We start from the raw sequence: 21,101 nt of genomic DNA on the forward strand, positions 1-21,101 counted from the left end.
GTGCCACGGTGGGACTGAGTTTGGCAGTGATTTCACTATTGTGCATAAGGCTTTATTCACAGAGTAGACAGAGGTAAGGTCAGAAGATATGGGCAGGAGCCAGATCAGGCAGCGCCTTGAAGGCCACCAAAAAGGGGGTGGAGTTTGCTTTGAATATGCTAGAAAACTTTAGGAGGATTTTAGGTAAGAATAACATGCACCGACTCAAGTTTTTAAACAATCACTTTGGCTGCCAGGAGATGCCTAACCCAGGAGCAAGTTCCAAACTATTTTCTAAAGTACATTATGTCTCTAAGTCATGATATAATCACTTTTTATATTTATTGGTCATAGAATCCTGTTTTTCTAACATAACTCAAGATAAATTAAACAGCATGTTAGATGTGAGAAAGAGACATTTGTCTTCATGTATTATGAACGTGACCTAATATTTTAAGTGACCTTTATAATACAACCTTTCATAGTCTAAAGATAGAAGATAAATATTTTTAGTCAAAATGTTTATCGTATACTATTCAAAAATGACAAAGTATTGAAAATATCCTAAGAATGTTTTGTGAGTTAAAAAGGGATTAGGAACCCCTGACTCCTCATCTGAGAGAAATAGCACTTTTGCACCTCACAGGTAGGGAGAGGCCGGTTAATCACCCTTCAATGCACACAGCCCCAGCTCCTTTGATGATGTCCCCAGGTACCCCCATCCTAAAGGGAATCCATCATTATTGCCAATTGGCCATTGGCCTCCATGGGTACCACGCCCTTCTCCTGGGCACGCCTTCTAGTGAATGTTAACACCTACCATCCACTCCTTCCACAGACAGGCTAGGCTGGGGCTGCGGTGAGAGAAGCCTTAACTCTGTGCAGGAGCAGTTTTCCTGGAGGAGGTGACCCATGCGTAGGAGCCAGGCTGACTAGAGGGGAAAGTGTTCCAAAGGAACGTGTGCAAAGGAAATGAGGGGAGCTGCTCTCAGTTCATCGTGGTTTCAGAGCAGAGCAGGGTACAGTCTCCCGGGGTGTGACTGGCATTTACTGCTTTCCAAGTCCTCTGACACATTCCCATCCACACCTCAACAGACCTGTCACCTCCAGGGCCTGTATGGTTCCCCAATTGCCAAATTTCTCGTTTCCTGGGGATAAACACGTCTGCATTCATTCACTGAGAGCAGCGCCTGCTGGGGCCTTCCACAGTGTGCCCCAGAGTGAGGCTGGCCCAGTGAATCGCTCCTTTCCTTCCTCACCCTGGCCTGTGTCTGCAGAGAGCTCCGGACCAGGGTCTTGCTGGAGGGAATTTGATGACTGTTTCCTAAAAGCCATGATTCTCTGTGAAGTGTACGTGCAAGAGACGTTGCTGCTCCTCCAGCGGCCAACCAAGTACAAGGGAACGATTGCTGAGCCCTGAGTCTCAACCACCCACTCCTGCGTGATCTCAGGCAAGCCACTTCTCCGCTCTGGGCCAGGGATTTGCTAGATGAAATCAGCTGCATCCCTTCAACTCTCAGGGACCTAAACTTTCTGTGACAGACGGCTCCCTAAACCATGCTCCCCACAAGGACAGTTTTGCTTCCTGTCCTCCCAGGCCCGAATTCACCATGTTTTTATGTCATGGAACCTCTGCACTTGTTCTTCCCGCTGCCTGGAATCCTTTGCTCTCTCCTGGCCGACTCTTATTTCATCCCTCATAACCCAACTCAAATGCCATTATCTCCGGAAAGCAGGGCCTCTTCCCTTCAGTTCCTTCCTTCTAAGTGCTTTCTGATCTCGCTGTCATACTGTGTGTGCCTTGTGCCTGGGTCTTCTCCCCTCACTGACCTGAGCGCCTTGAGGTCAGGGGCCAGGAGTGAGGAGGTCACCAGGTCTGGAGCCTGAAGCTCCACCTGCTCCAGGGGGGCGTGGACCGGCGTCTGTCGCTAGGAGCTCGTCCCCGCGCGGTGAGGTTCCGGAAGAGCACTGGCCCTGCAGGCCCCGCCTGCGAAGCGCGCCAGCGGGCACGCGGGAAGCCGCCGGGAGGCTCCCACCTCGAGTCCCGCTTAATTACCCGCAGCAATAGGAGCCCCTACTTAGGGGAGGATTTTGTGTGCGGTCCCCGTGGTGTAGACTCTGGGGCGGCTTCCCCCACGGTTGCTTTCCGTCCTCCCCCCAAGCACGCTCGTGGTACGACCCGGGGATTCCCCGCCACAGCCCGCCCCCTGACGTCACGGAGTCCCCTCAAGGCCCGCCCCGCCCCCGCTTCCTCGGGCCTCGGTCGGAGCCGCCGGCGGGAGAGAGGCCATGGCCGGGTCCTGCGGCACCGGAGGCCCCGCCGCCGGCTGGAAACGCCACATCGTGCGGCAGCTGCGGCAGAGGGACCGCACGCAAAAGGCACTCTTCCTGGAGCTGGTGCCGGCCTGTGAGTGCGCCCCGGGGGACTTAGGGGATGGCCGCGGAGGGGACGGGGCTCCGGGAGAGAGCCTGGCTTCTCCCGCTGTGACTCAAGCACACCAAAGCCTTCCTTGCCTCCGACGCCTCGGGCCTGCTGGACCCCCTCTCTGCTACCCCCCTTCTCCGACTAGTCACATTCCTGCCCTTTCCAGCTTAGGTTCTCCTTGGAGCCCCTTCCTGGACGGAGCTCACTCCTGGTGCCTCTGCTCTCTTCCCCCTCAGGGTCGGCTCTGCCTCCCACGAGCTGGGCTTCCTAGGCCCATTCCTCATCCAGTGTTGGTTTTGTCGTCTCCTGTGCCTACCCCGCCGGTCATTCCTGGTGTGCATTTGGTCCCCATAGCACAGTGAAAAGCATGACTGCAGCACAGCTACCTCTTGGCCAGTTTGAGGGAAGGAATGAAACTGAATCTCTAAGGAGTAAGCTCAGCCTCAGGCTTTGCCACTGATAAGTGATCCTGGCTCAGGTTTTTGGAGCACCTTTGTGCCCAGTCACCCGTCGCCGGAGGGAGAAACAGGGAAGCCCCGACTGAGCCGGGTAGTCAGACCCTCACAGAATTGTTTCAGGGAAGGGGTCAGGAGGGGGCATGGTAGTTCAAGTGGGATAAACAGGTGTGCACCTGTGTGCACCTGTGTGCAAAGCCTCTGTTCACCTGACATTGTATGTCTGGGGGTGAAAGTCTAACCACAATCCCTCCAGCTTCATCACTGGGTCTAATCTGAGCTGATGCTTAACTGACATCCCCCGCCCCGCCCCCACCCAGCTGCAGATGTGTTTGAAGAGACCCTGGAGGGCTGAAATCAGACACACGGAAGGTCCAGTCTTCTCTATGGTCTTGAGCAAGTCATACCCCTAAGCCTCAGATTTCTCACCCATAAAGTGGGCAAAATAGCATCTTTAGATTTGCTGGGAGGCCAGTGCAATGCCCCTGAGGGTTTTGTGTGCGAACTAGGCCGGTGACCTTGATGGAAGTGACACAGGCAGGGGACCGGGAGAGGGAAAGCTGCTGAGGAGCTAGGCCTGGGTTTATCACCCCCATCCTACCAGGGAATTGGTGAAAAAAAAGGAAGTGGCCTCGAATGGGAGTGGAGGAGGTGTGTTTTAGGGTCAAACAGAAACTACAAACTTGAGGTCTGCTGGATAATTGCTCAAGGGCCTGGCCTGGTGTTGGGGGTAACCTTACACCATCCTGGGGCAGTCAGGATTGTTTTTAGTCCAGAAAGTTAGAGCCCTTGAAGGGGAAGTAAGCCACAGGTGGAGCTTAGCTTGCTTCATCACTCTCTGGGGCCGGCCCAGCCCTGTGTGTGTGTGGTAGGATCAATCCCTGGCCCCTTCTTTTCTCAGGACCCTCAGTGGGCAGTGCCCAGTCATCTCCTTCCGCAGCACTGGTCATCCTTGTCACTGGGAGAACAGGTTTTCTCCTTGTAGGCCCTGGGGGCTAGTGTTATGAAGAGGCTGTTACCAGGGCTGCAGGTCCTGGTAGAGCTGCACAAATACGCCTCAGGCAAAGGGCAGAGCCCCGTCTGCCAGTACTCTGCCATTTGGCACCTCTGGGCTCCTGCAGCCCTCCTAGCCCAGGAGGTAACTTGTATGCCTGGAATCTCCTGGAAAGTGTCTGTCTTTACCCCAGGCTCACCCTCTTGTACCCCTAGATAACCGCCTCCTAGAGAAGGCTGAGTTGCTGGCTCGGTTCTCAGAGAAGCTGCAGCCAAAGCCCAATGATGTCACTCCTGCTACCCACCAGGACCCCTGGTGAGTGTATGTGTGTTCAGGGTCACAGAGGGCTGCCTGGGCCCTGCCCTTATTGCCTGTGCTGGGTTCATTCTCTCCCGGGCCCCTCAGTGGCCCCTTGCTGCTGCCCAGGGGAAGGGAAGGTGGGCTCTTCAGCCAGCTTAGAATGTCCTCTCCCACTCGTCCCAGTCCATTTCTGCATTAGTCCCATCTCCTTCCCCTTCTCTGTCTCCCTGTTGCTTACCTGATACCTACAGAAAGGGTCTTCCTACATATTCCAAAAAGGGAGTGAAGAGGAGAACCAGGAATGGGTTGGGGCTCAGATTTGGGAGGTGTTTCTTGAGGAGGGTCCTGGCCATGGAACCCAAGGCCTGGGGAACTCCCTGAGCCGAGGGGTCATGGGCAATTTGTTTCTGGACATGTGCTCTTTCCTCTACAAGCTTTCTGGCTCCCACCTCCCTCAGGGGAAAGTTCGTGGCTCTAGTTTCAGGCTCTTCATGCACATGCCTGGGTGAATGGAGAGACAAGGAGCACCACTCTCTCGGTTGGCAGGGAGGAGTTGGGGCCTGACTCAGACCAAGTGCCATCACCAGCCACTCTGAGGGTGAAGTGGCAGGAGGAGGAGGAAGAGCTGCAGCTGGACTGTGGTGAGGTAGGCCGGACGGGGTCTCACAGAGAAATGGGGTGGGGCCAGGAGCTAGGACTTGGGGGGCTGGGAGATGTGCTCTAAGGAGCCAGCGGGTGAGGGACATTCCCCAAGTCCCATGAGGCCGGACAGGGGTGAGACTGCTCTCTAGCTGGGCTCTGGCAGCCCAGGATGAAGTGGGCTTCAACAGCAGCTGGAAGAAGTGAGGTGAGAGCTCAGGGAGGAATGTGAGGTGTACAGGGCCCAAGGGGCCTGTTTCCCCTTCTGCATGGTCCAGGTTGCTCTGCTCACCACTCGCCCTGCCAACCTCAGGGCCTAGCACCAGTTGATGCTTAATACACATTTGCAGACTAAACGAGTAAGGTAGTACGGTGGTCCACCTCCATGGCAGGTTGCCCTACCTTCACCTGGCACTGCTGTTCCCCCCCACCACCCCGGTGTCTCTTGGCTTGTTTCATCACACTCTTTTGGTTTTCCTCTCATTTCTGTACTTGTTGCTTCTGAATTTTCTTCTCTGGCTCCTTTCCCTCCTCCCTTTATATGAGACTGTTCCTTGGAGCTCAGGTGTGTCCACTGACTCCCCACAGCCTCAGAGATTTTGTTTGCTGACTCTCAGACCCGTCTCTAGCCCAGCCTTCGCTTCAGCTCAGATTCTCCTGCTCAGCTGCATTTTGGACTTAATATCTAAAGTCAGACTCACCATCGCCCCATAATAAAACGGCCAACACCACATTGAGGAGACACCACGCAGGCACTGGGATAAGCATTATTTTAGCTAATCCTACACAACTTTATGGTTACAGGGGAAACAGGCTTAGAGAAGCACAGCCAGGACTTGAATTCCCTCCGATACAAATCCACCTATGTGCTCTCCATTCATTCTTTTAACAATATTTACTGACAATTGCTATATCCACGGCATAGGGAATGCAGCAGTAAGCAAGACCTGGCCTCACAGAGCTTCCAGTCCCCTGGGGGAGACTGATAGGCCAGTAAATATGCCAAGTCACTTGCCCAATGAATGTGGGAACGGGGCTGTGAACTCCGTGAGAGTCTCTCCCTTAGTGTCCTGTCGTAGTTGCAACTTGACATTTGAGAGGTGATTCTTAAACATCCGAGCCCCCTCTGGGGGCTGTGAGTGCCCAATGCCTCGGCTGCCTTTCGTTTGCCTCCACTGCATCCCCTTGGCCTGTCTCCACACTCCATGCTAATGAATATCTGTAGACTGAGAGATGAATGAGGTAGATCAGGTCCTTCTCCATTGGTAGTCACTAGGCTGGAAACCTAGGGCCACCCCTGATCCCTTCCAGCCCTCTGTTCTCAGCTTGTCACCAGCTCATGGTGTTGTCTCCAAATCCATCAATTTCTCTCTGTTTCCTGTACCATATCTGACCTGGTCCAAGTTACCCTTATTACTCCCTGGATGACTAACCCCCTTGGCACTCCCATCCATTCTCCATACAGCAGATAGTTTAATAAAAAATGACTTCCATTACAAAAAGACAAGTGATATATAATACATACCTGTGAACATTTCAAGAGAACAGAAGTCTATAGAGTAAAAAAATAAAAGCCCTTTTACCACATCTCCCGATTATCAGTTTGGTATATATATATATACCAAACAGGTATATATATATACATATACATACCAATGTATACCATGTATTATATATACACATATATATATATATATATACATATACATATATATACATATATATACACACATATATATGTATATCCTGCCACTCCCTTGGCTCGGTGCTCACGGTTCTCTCTGTCTGGGATACTTCCACACACCCCTCACCTTCAGCACTGCCCCCCCATCACTTCCTCAGACACACACCAGTCAGCTCCCATTGGCTATGCCAGGGGATGAGGAGGGGCTTTCTCTTTCATTCTTAGTTTCACACATCACAACAAGCATGGATTATTATTGTTATTATTTTAACTTTTTATTTTGAAATAATTATAGATTCACAGGAAACTGCAAAGACAGTACAGAGAGGTCCTGTATACCCTTTACCCAATTTCCCCTTTTGGTTACATCTTATGTAACTATAGCACACACAACCAGGAAATTTATATTGGTATGAAGCGTACGTAGTTCTTTGTCATTTTGTCACTTGTAGATTTGTGTGACCATCAAGACACAGCACTGTTTCATCACCACAGAGATCTCTCTCTTGCTAGCTTGTTTTAGTCACAACTTACCCCTCTCCCTCAACCATCCCTAACTCCAACTAACCACTGATCTGTTTTCCATCTCTATTATTTGAGTTTTGGAAAGCATTAGATAGAAATATTGAATACCAAAACATTAATGAAAGTAATGAAGGTGAGGAAGTGGAAGTCGTGGTTAGATTGCTTAGTGGTGAAAGTAATGATAAATGTTAGAAACTGGGCCAGCTTTGAAAGCAGGCCTCCCTGACTCCCCAGGCCCACTCATGCAGGGAGCTGTCAGTGCAGGTGGACAGTACCAACCCTGCTTCTCAATCTGCCCCTCACCAGACCCATGTGAGAAAGAACAGGAGCAGGTTAGCGACACAGCACCAGCCTTGGTTATTGCCTTATGTTCCTCTTGCCAAAATGGTGGGCACTGCTTTGCCTGGGGTCTGTCTCTCCCACTGATCCCTAAGCCCCAAAAGGTGGGAGTTGAGCTTTATCTCTGGCTTCCCCAGCTCTTGGCTCTTGGTTGGAGGACTGTTCAGTGAGGCAGGGGTATAGATGAGAGGACCCTTCCTGCCGCTCGTGGGCTGTGGGGCAGCTCCAGTATTCAGTCGAGGCCCATTCCTGTTCCTTAGCCCATGTGCCTCTTCTCGGGGCTCCTTGTTAGTCTCTGAGATCTACGCTTGGGTAGGCCAGGAGATGGAGAGGTGGGAAACAGAACCCACACCCCTTGAACCCCTTCTGCAGATCAGTCCTCTACCTGGAGCTTAATGTTACCATGTTTCCCCGAAAATAAGACCTAGCTGGACAATCAGCTCTAATGCGTCTTTTGGAGCAAAAATTAATGTAAGACCCGCTATTATATTTATATTAATATTATTATATAATATACCTGGTCTTATAGTAAAATAAGACCGGGTCTTATATTAATGTTTGCTCCAAAAGACGCATTAGAGCTGATTGTCCGGCTAGGTCTTATTTTCCGGGAAACACGGTATGTGGCTGGGTTCCCATATCAGCTCTGCCACTTAGCTGTGTGACTTTGGGCAAGACACTTAACCTCTCTGTGTTAATATCCTCATCTGTAAAATGGTCAGAATGGCAGCAGCTACCTCACAGTGTTGTTACGAGGATTAAAAGAGTTAATATGCGTAGAATGCTCAGAACAAGGCAAGGCACACATAAGTGCTATATAAAAAAATATTTTAAAATTGCCATTATTTAAAATACTGTTTCTTATAATAGCTCCTCGTTACCTTATGAGATAAGCACTAGCACTCCCATTTTACAGGTGAGGAAATCAGAGCAAGTTCAGAGAAGTTAAATAACCACCTCTGGGTCACAGAGAGAATACGTGGCGATGCCAGGCTGAAACTCTGGTGTTCGCCTCCAGAGCCTAAGGCCCTCCATTACTCCCTGAAAAAGCGGTTCATCATCGTGCAAAACCCTAAGTTTGCTTGAACCTCAGTTTGCTTTTCAATCAGGGGGCGGGTGGGTGGAGTAGCAGACCCTGGCCGAAATCCTACACAGAGGCCCACCTGTTTGGCCCCTAACTGCCCCCAGATGGCCTACCAGGTGGTGGTGAAGAGCGCAGCCCTGGGCGCCCTGGAGTCCGAGCTGGAGGAGCGGCAGAGCAGGTGAGCGCAGGGCGGGTGCCAGAGGGACCGTGCCCACCCCTGGGAGGCTTCGGGCCATTTCTGCCGGGGAAGGGAAACGGGGTGACTGCGCATGTCTCCAGCAGGGCCCGGCAGCTGTCCTCATGTCCCCTAACGCCCGGGACCGCAGGACTCTGAGGGTGGGAGGCTGGGTGGGAGACTTGCCTTACCTGCCTGGCGGGCGGTGGCCAAGGGCAAGTCTGTCCCAGCTCTGAAATCCGTCCCCGCTGGGCGGTGACGTTGGCTCGCCCCCTGCTCCAGGCTTGCGACTCTGGAGGCCCGCGTGGCGCAGCTGCAGGAGGCGCGGGCGCAGCAGGCCTGGCAGGTGAACGCCCGGCGGGCGCGCCACGCCGCTCAGCGGGCGGCCTACGAGGCGCTCCGCGCGCACGCCGGGCTTCAGGAGGCGGCACTGCGCAGGCTCGAGGAGGAGGCGCGCGACCTGCTGGAGCGGCTGGTGCAGCGCAAGGCGCGCGCGGCCGCCGAGCGCAACCTGCGCCTCGAGCGCCGCGAGAGGTGAGCACGTCCGGTCCCGCCCCTCGGGGAGGCGAGCGGTCACGCCCCCTGTCTGGGAGGGGTCCGGCCCTGCCCTCGGGGGATGGCATCCCCACTTACCTCCCCAAGGAAGGGGGACCCACCCCGGCCATCGCAGGAGGGCAGCAACGTCCAGCGCTTGGCTCACAGGATCCTTTTCTGCCCCCAGGGCCAAGCAGGCGCGGGTGTCTCAGGAACTGAAGAAGGCTGTCAAGCGGACAGTGAGCATCAGCGAGTGAGTGGCGATGCGCTGGGAGCGTCGGTCCTGACTCTGCCCCGTGCTCTGGAGCCCCCTGCTCCCGGCCCCCCTGCCTCCAGTTCTACCCTGCCCCACACCTGCCTGTGGCCACCCATACACGTGTGCACACCCGCGGTGCTGGGGCCCCCCACGTAGACCGAGCCCCCAGGGCACATGCAGACAGCGTGTTCAGGGGAGCCAGCATGCAGGCCCACCGCACAAGCACCCACATGGACCCCTCATCACCGGGTCTGCGCATGTTCTCCTCCCTGCTGTGGCAGGGGGGCCTGCCCTGGTCCCTTGGCCTTCCTGAGCTCCATTTCCTTTCCCAGGAACCCAGACACCCCAGGTGATGGGATCAAGGAGGGGGTTGAGATGACTTTTGCCCTGCCTGCTGAGCCCCAGTTTCTGGAGAGTGAGGCTGATGAGAAGAGGAAGAGGTCCTTCAGGTGAGTACTGTCCCAGAGTTCTGAGCTGGACCCATCCCAGAGTCTTCCTCTAGGACCTTGAGCCAGCTCTTGGGTTGGGAGGGGTTTGGGGAGATGCTGGAGACACCTCAGACCTCCCAGAACAGGTCTGACCTGCACTTCCCGGAGCCATGTGGAGTCAGTGCCACCTCAGGACCCAAACTCCTGTCCTCCCCATTTTCTCCTTCCCAGGACCACCTCTGGGGGTGGGGTGTCAGGCTGGTGAAGGGTGTCACCAGGAGGGAATCTGTGGGGAAGGCCCAGGGCTCAGCTGTCCAGGCATGTGTGTGCATACACAGAGACGTGAGAGCACATGAGTTTGCAAGCCTGGTGAGCATAGCTGAGTCCGTGTGGACATCTAAGCATGTGTAGTAGATGTCAGCTCACATGGTGGGACGTGATCTGGGCATCGGTCCTTAGGCCCCTTCCTCAGTCTCCCCATCTGTTTTCCTTTGCTTGGCAGTGAGGCTATTCCTACCTGCCCCGTTCCCCAGCCTGAAGGCGCTCCTTCAGCCCGTCCTTATCGGTCACCGATGTCCAGGCCTTAGGGCAGTGAAGGAACCTTGGGGAGTGGCATAAGACGCTGGTCCCTAAAGCCCATGGCAGCCCTGGTGGGCCAAGTCACCCTAGGACACACCCTCTTTTGGGCATATTTGAGGTCTCAGCAGGTCTGGGTTCCCCCACCTCCCTGCCCCCAGCCTTATGCTATCACAGCCTGGGGTACCTTCACCACCACCCCCTCTGTAGGCCCCAGATCAGCCTCCCAGGAACATTGGTTGGGCATGGGTGGTGAGGCAGTTTTTACCATCATGGTGGGAACTTTGGAATACTTCACTGCCAATTCCCTCCCTGCCTCCACCTTCCTGGGACTGTTCTGGGTCATCCCGCTTTCCTGGTCTTCAAGAAGCCAAATTCTCATCCTGGGCTTAAAAGGCTGTGAGCCCTGGGGTCCTTGGCAGAGTGTAGGGATGAATGACTGTTGTTTGCACACCCACTGGCCAGTCCCTTAGCATGTTTCTCTCCATTATACCCCAGGTCTGCCTCTGCCACTTCCCTGACGCTGTCCCGCTGTGTGGATGTGGTGAAGAATCTTCTGGAGTAAGTGTGTGTGTGTGTGTGTGTGTGTGTGTGTGTGTAGGGGTGAGGCCCCTTGGAGCCCTGTATGTGGTTCCTGGAGCCCAGACGGTCTGTGTGTACACTTTGGTCTGTCCATCCATGTGTTGCCCAGCAGTTGCGTGAGTCTGCTGAGCCCCAGAGGTAGGAACTGGGTGCATGGCCTTGTTTCTAGCCCCTGCTTGGCTATCCTCCAGACTCTGTCCCTCATCCAATTTCCTTACAGGGGACCAAGAGCTCCAGCCTGAGACCAGACAGGAACTACCACTCAGTGGGGAAGCTGAGTTTCAGAAATGTCAGGAACTCGTTTAGGGTCACAGAGCCAAGCAGTGGCATGGCCAGGGCTGAAACCCCAGCCCTGAGGCTTCTCTGCATCCACCGTCCCTGTCTTGCCTGTGTGCCTTTCTGTGTGTCCCTCCCATCTCCACACTGACCCCTGGGGTCAGGCTGGGTTGGGCACTGTGCTTATTGTACCCCCTGGCCATGTTCTGCTGTCTTTCATGTCTGCTTTCTATTGTTGCTGCCTCAGGGGAGCTTGAGGCTTCCATGCCAGGAGGCCTTGCTGAATGCCCTCCTGACCCCTCCCCCCAGTTTCAAGAAGAGGAGAGGCCACTCAGTAGGGGGAGTCCCCGAGCAGCGATACCAGAGCATCCCCGTGTGTGTGGCGGCCCGACTTCCCACCTGGGCTCAGGATGTGCTGGTATGGAGGAGCTGGGCCATATATGAGGGGTGCTGATATGTGGAGTGTGGGCCGCAGGAGTGGTCCGAAGGGGTCAGGGAAGCAGGGCTGGGCTCCGCAGCGGGAGCAGGAATTTTCCTGCCACAGCTAGTGATGGGATCCCCTCAGCCTTTTATAATGGGGGCGTGGACTGGACAGGGAGAGACAGAAGGCTGGGAGACCAGAGGGCCAGTTGGGAATATGGAGTAGCATGGGGGGAGGCTGCTGCAGGCACAGGTGATGAGACCCTCTTGTGTGCACAGACACGGTGAGGAGAGCCTTGGAGCGTGCAAAAAGAGGCTTGTGTGGCAAGGACCAGGGACGCCAACTTTCTCTTTTCCCCACAGGATGCCCACCTCTCTGAGGTGAATGCTGTTCATTTTGGCCCCAACAGCAGCCTCCTGGCCACTGGAGGGGCTGACCGCCTCATCCACCTCTGGAATGTAGTGGGAGGTGAGGGCCTCTCCCCTGTGGCCAACCCAGTGATTTCTCTCCAGAACCCCTCCATCCCAGCTTGCTCCTTGGTGGGCAAAGATCTTGGATCTCTTTGTGTTTCCTCACCTGGAACATTCTTGTGGCAGCGGCCAGATGACCCTTTGGCAAGAGTTCTGGGCTTACTGTTCTTAAGAAGGCTTCTTGGGTCCAGGACTGCAAAATGGGGAGGGCTGAACTCAAATGATCCTTGTTAGGAGAGGTAGAGGTCCCCTATCATGAAGGACAGGCCTTGTAGAGCAGGTCCCAACCAGGCCACTTCTGTTATCATTTGAACTCTCAGAACTCAGTTTAGGGGGCCACTATTAGCTAGCTACCCTGGGCTCTGTAGAGGGGGGTGTGTTGGATAGTCAGAGTCCGCTCTTGGAGGCTTCCTAGAGGAGGTGAGTTGCCAGCTGTCCTGGCCCTCGCTTGCCGTGTGACTTAGGGGACAGTCCCTTTTCTTTGGTCCTTTCCAGCCCTGTGGGATGACAAACTGTCCTTTGGGGCCCCCTACTGGCAGTTTGGGAATGTGCAGCCTCTATCCTAGGCCCAGAGAACAGACCCAGCAATTCTGTTCTAACATGGGAAAGACTGATTTTCCCACTCCCAGTCCTAGCCCCTCATTTTCATGACGTTAGTGACCGCATTGCACCTGTCTCTTCCCCCTCCTGTGGTCACCCCAGGTCACCTGGAGGCCAATCACACCCTTGAAGGAGCTGGCGGCAGCATCACCAGTGTGGACTTTGACCCCTCGGTGCGTCCACCGAGAGGCATGGGATGCTCTCCTCCCCCAGTCTACACCTGGGGCATGTGGGGGCTCTGGGACCTGAGGGAACACATGGGTATCCTAGAACTGGGATCCTCCCCGCTGGGCCCGGAGACTCCTGCCTGCCTGCCTGCCTGGGGGACCTGGATGTGGGAAGCGCTGAGGCAGCCCTGGCCAGGCTCGGGTCTAAGACCCCTCCTACCCCCATCTCTCCAGGGCTCCCAGCTGTTGGCAGCTACTTATAATCAGGCCGCTCAGCTCTGGAAGGTGGGAGAGGCACAGTCCAAGGTGAGGTCTGACGGGGGTCAGGGGTCATGCCTGGGCCTGGAGGGGGTGCTATGGAGTCTTGGCCATGCCCTTAATCCATATTTGGGACGGGGGGCAGGAGACACTGTCTGGACACACAGACAAGGTGACGGCTGCCAAATTCAAGCTAACGAGGCACCACGCGGTGACTGGGAGCCGAGACCGGACCGTGAAGGAGTGGGACCTCAACCGTGCTTACTGTGAGCCTCCCGCAAGCTGTCCATGAGGGACCTCAACCTGCTCTCTGGGAATGATTCTGAGATTCATAGATCTTTGGGGTGAAATCTTCCAAAACCCCTCCTCTGTCCCCCATTGGTGCTTTCTGACAGTTTCTTGGTGACAGGCTTTGGGTTGGGAAGCAGGGGACACAGGTTCTCGTATGTCTAGTGGACTGGCTCCTGACAACCCGTCTTTGAGGTGGGGGCTCCGCTCTTTGTTCCCTAGGCTCCAGGACCATCAATGTCCTTTCCTACTGTAATGATGTGGTGTGTGGGGACCATGTCATCATCAGTGGCCACAATGACCAGAAGATCCGGTTCTGGGACAGCAGGTGACAGGCCTGGGCTGTGGGTAGTGGAGGCACAGGGACAAGGCTCCTGTGTTCTCTTGCTTTTCTCTGGCCGTGGCGCTGTGGAGGGTACCTCAGGGACGGGAGCTTGTGCCGGGCTTGGCCCCTTGAAGACTCAGCCGCGGCACCTGTGCCACCTTAGTGGCTCTTGGTCCCACCACTGGACTCTGCCTGGGCCTTGACCACCAAGATGTAGAAGCCCCGTTTTCCATTTAGTTACTGCTTTTTAAACAAAAGGAAGAAAAGTTTTAGTTGTTGTTTAAACCTAAGAGCCCAACACTGGGCCTGAATGGTTTATAAAAGCCGGTGCTGGAGCCAGTGCTAGGCCTGCCCCAGACTTCTCCTTACGGATGAGCAGCGTCTGCCGTTTGCAACCCTCTGTCTCTTTCACACATGTAAAGACAGACTTCCGTTGCTTTCCCTCTGGCACTTAGTTTAGTGACCCTAGGGTTTCAGGGGCTCCAGCTTCGATCAAGGGCTGCCTAAATTCCTGTTGGGGGGAGGCTGGCTGCAGTGGGAGGTCAGTGTCAGCTGTGGCTCCGTGCTCGGAGGCCGGGGGGCCTCCGGACTTCCTTAGCCTGTCACCCTCAGCTCTGTCCTTGCTCCTCAGGGTGCCCCGTTGTATCCAGGTCATCCCTGTACAGGGCCGGGTCACCTCCCTGAGCCTCAGCCAGGATCATCTGCATCTGCTCAGCTGTTCCCGTGATGACACACTCAAGGTCATTGACCTGCGTGTCAGCAATATCCGTCAGGTGTTCAGGTACCTGCCTCGCGGCTGCTGACCCTGTGACTTTGGCTGGGGCAGCGGGGCTTCTTGTCCCCTGTAAAAGGCCTTCCAGGGGGAGAAAGGGGTGCTTTGCTCCTTGGAGGCCTTTTCTGGACCAGGGCCTGCTGAGGTGCCAACCCCTTGATGGAGAGAGGAAGCTCTTGAAGTTCCTGGCTGAGGGCAGGGACTGGTGGCCATCTCCATTGTGACTCAACTCTGTCTGTCCTCAGTGCTGATGGCTTCAAGTGTGGTTCTGACTGGACCAAAGCCGTGTTCAGGTGTGTCCGTGAGAGCACATAGCTATGCGCAGCTATGCCCCGTCTGATCGTGTCTGTGTGTGTCCTCACCTTCAATCTCCTCTCTCTTGCTCTGCTGTGCACACTGCAGCCCGGACAGAAGCTATGCACTGGCAGGTTCCTGCGATGGAGCCCTTTATATCTGGGATGTAAACACCGGGAAATTGGAGAGAAGCCTACGGGGACCGCACTGGTGAGCATGGCCACCACCCACCCTCCTGCCATCCCAGCCTCAGGGCCAGTGCCGCCCCGGCCCCAGTCCTGCTGACCAATTCCATGCTTGGGCCCTGGAATCCCCAGCCCTTGTCCCACACCTGCCTCCCAGAACCCTTCACGGTTTATAAGGTGCCTTTCCACATGTGCTCTATTCTATCCTCACCACAGCCCTGGGAGCCCATTTTACAGGTGAGGAAATAGGCTTAGAGAGGACCTCAGACTGCCCAGGTCCAGTAGTGAGGGACAGCGCTAGGCTCCTTGTGCACCCCTGAAGCTTGGCCCCCCCTCTCCTCAGTGCTGCTGTCAACGCCGTGGCCTGGTGCTACTCCGGGAGCCACGTGGTGAGCACGGACCAGGCCAGGAAGATTGTACTTTGGCATTAGTGCCACGACTCCTGCCTGGGCTGGAGCTCCAGTCCGAAGTCCGAAGCCAGAGAACAGCTACCCACTGTTCCACCTGGAGCCGGGGCCAGTGGGAGGGGGGGTACGGGCAGGAGGGGTGTACGTAGGGGCGTGGGGGTGGCCTCAGGGCATTTAGTGGGGAAGAAGGCCTGGCCGGACCTGGCCTAGTCGTTTAAAAACAAAGTGTGTGTTGGGAGGGGGTGGTTATAGTATCTTTTTGTTTATCTCTGCCTCCTCATTTTCTCTACTAAAAGTGGAAAAAATTCCATCTAAACTAGTGTCTCCTTGCCTCTTTGCAGCATGTGGGGAACAGAGAGGCCTTTGGGCTGGTGCCTTGGGATCTGGGCTTGGCGCACTTTCCTCCTCCTGCACAGAGCTGGGCAGGCCCAGCTCTGGCCTCCGAGTTGCTCAAGTCTAAGAGGAGGCAGCGTGCAGAAAGGCCAGAGGCAGAAAACGGCAGCCGGCTCTTGGAGCCACGGGAATGTCACTGTTGGTCCAAGCTGGTCCTGGGCCTTCCTGCTTCAGGCACCCAGGGTAGACTGAGGCTGAGGAGGGGCTGTGGGGTTCCGAGGGAGCAGCCCAGAAGGGCCCTGGTGGAAAGGGTCCTAACGGGAGTGTGATGTCCAGGACGTGGTACACTTGACGTCACAGGCTTGCCTTTAGATCAGCCCTGGTGCTTCAGAGGCAGAGCCTGGAGTGGGTGGGTATAGCCTCTATGTATGTGTCTGTGAGTCTGGGGGGGGGCACTGTGGGCTGGGCCTGGGCCTTCGCTTACATTGGCATCAGATTTAATCTGCACAAAAAGCTTCTGAAGTACAAGGCAGACCCAACAGGGCACCCCACTTCTTTCATCAACCTGGGGCATGGTGGAGGAGTCAGCAGAACGGCCATTGCCAGTCATGAGGCAGCGGAGGGGACTTCTGTCCCTGAGTGATGGGGGCTGACCTCTGGGGGTCTGCTCTCCTGAGAGTTAAAGGCTTCACTCTAGAACTGTCAGCCTTCATATCATCTGACAGTATCCTCTGGGGGAATCTTTGCCAGTCCCAGGGTTTTGGAAACCATTTCCAGAATGGGCAGCAGAGAGCTAAGAGCCTGGACTCTGCAGCCATACTGGCTGGGTGTGAATCTCAGCTCCACCGTGTAGTAGCTGAATGATTGTTTTTTTGTGTTTTATTTTTTTTGACTTAACAAATGTTTATTTCTCCGACTTCAGGAGGTGGGAGGTCTGAGATCAAGGTGTTGGAGCATCTCATGTCTGGTGAGAACTGCTTCTTGGTTTGTAGATGGCTGTCTTCCCACTGTTAATAGCTGAATAATTTTGAGCTAGTTACTTAATGTCTCTGTGCCATAGTTTCCTCATCTGTAAAATGGGATAATGATAGTATCCACCTCAAAGGTTGTTGTAAAGACTCAGTGTGTATTTGTAAAGCTCCTGGCACGTGTCAAAGGCTGTGTGAGTGTTGGTGAAATACCCAAATCTACACTCTGCTGACTCCCAGATTACTCACTGCTCTCGGCCACACAGCTGGCCACCGAGCTGCCACCTGGGCCCTGTCTGCCCGATGTAAGCTCCCTCACACCCTACATCCTCTCTGCACCAAGGCCTGGGGCAGCCGTGTCTCACTTCCCTCTCCCTACCTGCTGCCACTGCAGGCCACCTTCTAAATATGCTGTCACCCTACCCAATTCTCTCCTTGCCATGGTGACTTTCTAAGGTGTCATGGTCACACGTGCAACCCTTTGAAGTTCCCATGTTACCTGCAGAGAAATGCCTCAAATGTGAATTTCAAAGCCCTTGGAGCTACCCTGCTGGCCTCAGTGGCATCTTCATTTCCTGCTACTCTGAATGTGTCTTACATGTGATTTACTCTCTGCTTAGAATGTTCTTCCCTCCCAGCCCCCAATTCAAACGTATCCTTTAGGATCCCCTCACTGAAACCCCTCCCTTACCTGCCAGACTGGCCAGGGGCCTCCTCCAGCCGGTGCTCGGTGCTCCCGTTTGTCTGTCTCCTCCATTTTCAGCAGGGAACTCTTGGAGGAGACCTGGATGGGAACAAAATGTGCCCTGGGATCAGGCCTGGCACAGAGAAAGCCTCAGGAAATGTTTAAGTGGCTAAATTCTCTTACTCAAGGACTTGACAAGTCTAAGTTGAAGACGCTGGGAGTCCAGCATCTTCGCATCTAAGATTCCCAAAGGCCCAGCCCTCATGCCTTGGCTCCTGGCAGCCACCAGGAGTCACCAGTTGCCTGGTGTCTGCAGAGGCCATTCTCCCACCTTCTGCGATCCAAGGCTGGAAGATGAGTGTTTCCTTCTAGTAGCCACCATTACCCAGTGCTTATGTGTTAGGCCCGGTGCTCTGCTTTTCCTGCAGTGTTTGTTCCTCCCAGCCATCTTGGGAGATAGGTCTCTCTTTCACGGTCAAGAAAATTGAGGCTCAGAGAGGTTAAGTGATGTGAGGCCACTTGCCTGGCACAGCGAGATTGTGACTATTACACTTTTTAGAAGCAAAATGTCAGAGAATCTGGTCTCCCAGTTAGGCAGGGCTGCAGGGCATGTCCCGTGCCCCAGTGGTGCGCCCTTGCCAGGGGGTGACTCTAGCTGTACGTCTGTTGATGAAAAACATCCAGCCTAAGAGAAAATTTAATAGTTTATTTGAGCCAAAGTGACGATAGTTGCTGGGAAGCAAAATCTCAACGGATTGAGAAGACGCTCCGTGAAATGGCAGTTTTGCAGCTTATTTTATACATAGAACCTAAGGAGGAGGGTTACATGAAATCCATTGGTGATGGATTAAGGGGGTGGGAGAAAGCAAAGCGAGGAAATCTCTGGGATTGGATAGAACTGGAGAGACAGGTGCTTCTTTCGCATAGGTGGGTACAGGATAGTTAACAGTTCACATAGAGATGTTAATCAAGGGACAGTAATAATAATGAGGGATTCTGTACTTTCCTGCTCTGCTTGGAAAAAAGGGATTACTGACATTCCGAGGATGTCATTTTAGGTGCAAAAAGACAATAGACAGGCCCACTTAAGGTGAAGATTGACTTTATGAAGGAAGCTAAAGATGTGACTTCCCGCCATGGCCCACTTAGTTATGAAGTTTTTTATGCTCACACCATCTGATGTGGTTATTTTCAGTCTCCTGCGCTTGTCAGGTTTAATATGTTGTCCCTTTTCTGTCCACATGTCTAACCTAAATCCTTCCCTGCATCTTTTCTATTCTGGGCCCTGGGCCTGAACTTGGAGTCCCTTGACGTGAGAAACATGCAGAGCGACAGGAGTGCATTGAACAGGAGGCTGTTACCAGCTACAGCACGTGGGGCAAGTGCCTTAGGGTTGCAGTGAAGACTGTTTCAATAACCCATAGGGGCTCGGGAAATGATTTGACTCCACTCCTGGGACAGCAGCCCCTTTGCTTCCCGTAAGCCTCCCCTTCATGGGGCGAATCTGACAGCCCATTTTGGGATGCAGTTATCACATCACAGGGAGTACACACATCTTAACTTGGAAGGAATGCTTCCCGGAGGAGCCAGAGGCAGGCCAAGGTGTTCTGGAAAATGAGGTGGGCCTGGAGGAAGAGGGGCTGGCAAAGGCTGAGTGTGTAAGTGCTCAGAGGGCATGCAGCTGGGAAGGTCGCACCTGTAGTCTCTGCAGTCCCTGCTGGGGGTGGGGGCAGAGCCCTGGAGCTGAGCACCTCTCCAGGTGTTCAGTACTCTCCAGGTTTTCAGTACTCGGTGCTACCTCCCAGAGAGGGGGCAGGGCCTCGCGCATGCTCACATGGCAGAGCTGGCATAAGAACCCAGGCCTCTGATTCCCTTTTCTGAAAACTGGATTCAGGTTCTGCAGAGAGGGTCTTCTAGGTTCTGCTCCTAGTTGTCTTCCTGAGAGACACTGGGCAAGTCAGTGTCTTCCAGGGCAAGGCGTTGCTTTATCTATGAGTCTTCCCGCCCCACGGTTCTGGGCCTCACCAAAGGTGAACCAGCTCCTTCCTGACGCTGTTCTGCTGGTGTGAGTAGCACCTCCTCCGCCTGCCTTGCCTGAGACCTGAGAAGGAGAGACGACAGAAGCCCTGTTCTGGGCTCCTACTGCCCCTTGGTCATCTCTCTGTCCTGGGAAGACACAGCTTGGCTGAGTCTGGTGTTCCTGAGTCTCTCACCAGATGTGAGCCCCCGGTAACAGGGATGAGGTCTGAGTCATTTGCACGACTAGTGCCCAGAACATGGCCTGGGGCAGTGAGTTTTCTGACATGACAAATAGCAATTGGATAGTGGTGGTCTGGGCCCCTAAAATGGTCTCCGGAGGAATCCTGGTGGCACCAGGTATGGACCTACCTGTGAGATTCAGACCCTGTCTGGGTGCAGGCTGTTTTCTTTCTCTGGACGCACATCTACTAGTCAAAATTATTTTCAGCTTACCTGTACGTTATCTTATTTGATCCTCTTGGATCTTAGGAAGTTTGTATTGCCTTTTTATTCCCACTTTACAGATGAGGAAAGCGAGGCGCAGAAAGGTGAAGGGACAAGTCTAAGGTCATTGAGGTGGCCGGGACTTGAATACAGGATGTTTGACCTAGCTCTTTCCCGCCTGCGCCTCACAGGAGCAAATGGGTGACAAGAAGAAGGGTTCTTAGGGGGCGGCCGGATGGCTCAGTGGGTTAGAGCGTGAGCTCTGAACACAGGGCTGCCATTTGAATTCCCACAGGGGATGGTGGGCTGTGCTCCCTGCAACTAAAGATTAAAAACGGATTTGGGGCTGAGCTGCACCCTCCACAACTAGATTGAAGGATGGCGACTTGACTTGCAGCTGTTGGGCCCTGGAGAAACACAGAGTTGCCCCCAACATTCCCCCATAAAAAAATTACAACAACAACAAAAGACAGGATGCTTGGGTGTTTAGCACACAGTGTGGAAAGGATGTGGGTTCATTTCTGTTGTTTCAGGATAATACGCCAGTAAAATATTCCCCGAGTAGAGCTCTCCCAGTGGGACCAGGAAAATGGTTCAGGAACAGGATGCTCTTTGGTATTCAGATTCATGGCAGATCCAGCAGTAACAGCAAACACAGGGTCTAGGAGGAAATACACTGGTTGTGTCAATTGTAGGATTTGGGGACAAATGACAATTCTCCCCCTTCTCAACTACAATTTGTTATTTGTTTGTATTTTTGTCATAAAAAACAACTTCATAATGAGCAAAATAAATGCAAAGATTCAGAGCAGTCAGATTTTGTCCTAAGGCCATTCAGAGAGGGTTAGGCAGTAAATTGGCCCCACAACCAAAAGCTGCGGCTGAATTCTGTGGGCAGCGAGGGAACAGTGCAGCCTGGAATGTGGTCACAACCTGGAGGACGAGGTTCGCTTTGTCCCAGGGACAGTCCAGTGGCTTGGATTTTGTTGCCAATTTCTGGGCATCATGAGAAGTCTGTGTGTTAATAAGTCTGTTCTCAAGTATTGCAACCTTTTTGTGTGATGTCCTCACTCTGCATCTAGAAAGTGAACTTATCTAGAACAAGAGTTGGATAGCCCCTGGAAATGATCTTTTTCTACTTCTTTTAAAGCTGGGGATGTGGCAGTTTGGAAGGAAAGGTTGCCCATTGAGCAGTGGCAGGGCTAAGACCAGAT

General features: G+C 53.9%; 2 protein-coding genes across 4 annotated transcripts in view; one reads left to right on the forward strand and one right to left on the reverse strand.

Moving 5' to 3' along the window:
- The window catches only part of STARD10 (StAR related lipid transfer domain containing 10), a 49,140-nt gene extending 40,012 nt beyond the window's left edge, over positions 1–9,128 (reverse strand). Inside the window, exon 1 of one of the 2 annotated variants that reach the window (XM_081065001.1) lies at positions 8,791–9,128. The gene's annotated coding sequence lies outside the window, so the exon portion shown is untranslated. The remainder of the gene's footprint in view (positions 1–8,790) is intronic. The other variant, XM_081065003.1, reaches the window with a different exon arrangement.
- Positions 2,240–15,752, forward strand: ATG16L2 (autophagy related 16 like 2). 2 transcript variants are annotated; one of them, XM_081064997.1, is made up of 18 exons: positions 2,240–2,386; positions 4,069–4,168; positions 4,700–4,799; positions 8,529–8,602; positions 8,882–9,133; positions 9,321–9,386; positions 9,722–9,838; positions 10,892–10,954; positions 11,561–11,669; positions 12,035–12,140; positions 12,845–12,915; positions 13,144–13,215; positions 13,313–13,433; positions 13,678–13,783; positions 14,412–14,561; positions 14,798–14,845; positions 14,955–15,056; positions 15,375–15,751. In XM_081064997.1, exons 1-18 carry the CDS (start codon positions 2,269–2,271, stop codon positions 15,460–15,462), a joined length of 1,863 nt encoding a protein of 620 aa, XP_080921123.1. In that variant the 5' UTR covers positions 2,240–2,268; the 3' UTR covers positions 15,463–15,751. The 2 variants fall into 2 exon arrangements, with proteins under 2 accessions (XP_080921123.1, XP_080921124.1); XM_081064998.1 differs by lacking the exon at positions 4,069–4,168 and having other exon boundaries at positions 15,375–15,752.
- Positions 15,753–21,101: the final 5,349 nt, after the last annotated feature.

This window comes from Rhinolophus hipposideros (genome assembly GCF_964194185.1).
Source record: "Rhinolophus hipposideros genome assembly, chromosome: 10".
NCBI classification, from domain to species: Eukaryota; Metazoa; Chordata; class Mammalia; order Chiroptera; family Rhinolophidae; genus Rhinolophus; species Rhinolophus hipposideros.

Coding starts and splice junctions, on each gene's coding strand:
- ATG16L2 (XM_081064997.1), top strand. CDS start 2,269: ATGGCCGGGTCCTGCGGCACCGGAGGCCCCGCCGCCGGCTGGAAACGC. Junction 9,387..9,721: donor CGGACAGTGAGCATCAGCGA/GTGAGTGGCGAT, acceptor TTCCTTTCCCAG/GAACCCAGACACCCCAGGTG. Junction 13,784..14,411: donor ATCCGGTTCTGGGACAGCAG/GTGACAGGCCTG, acceptor CTTGCTCCTCAG/GGTGCCCCGTTGTATCCAGG.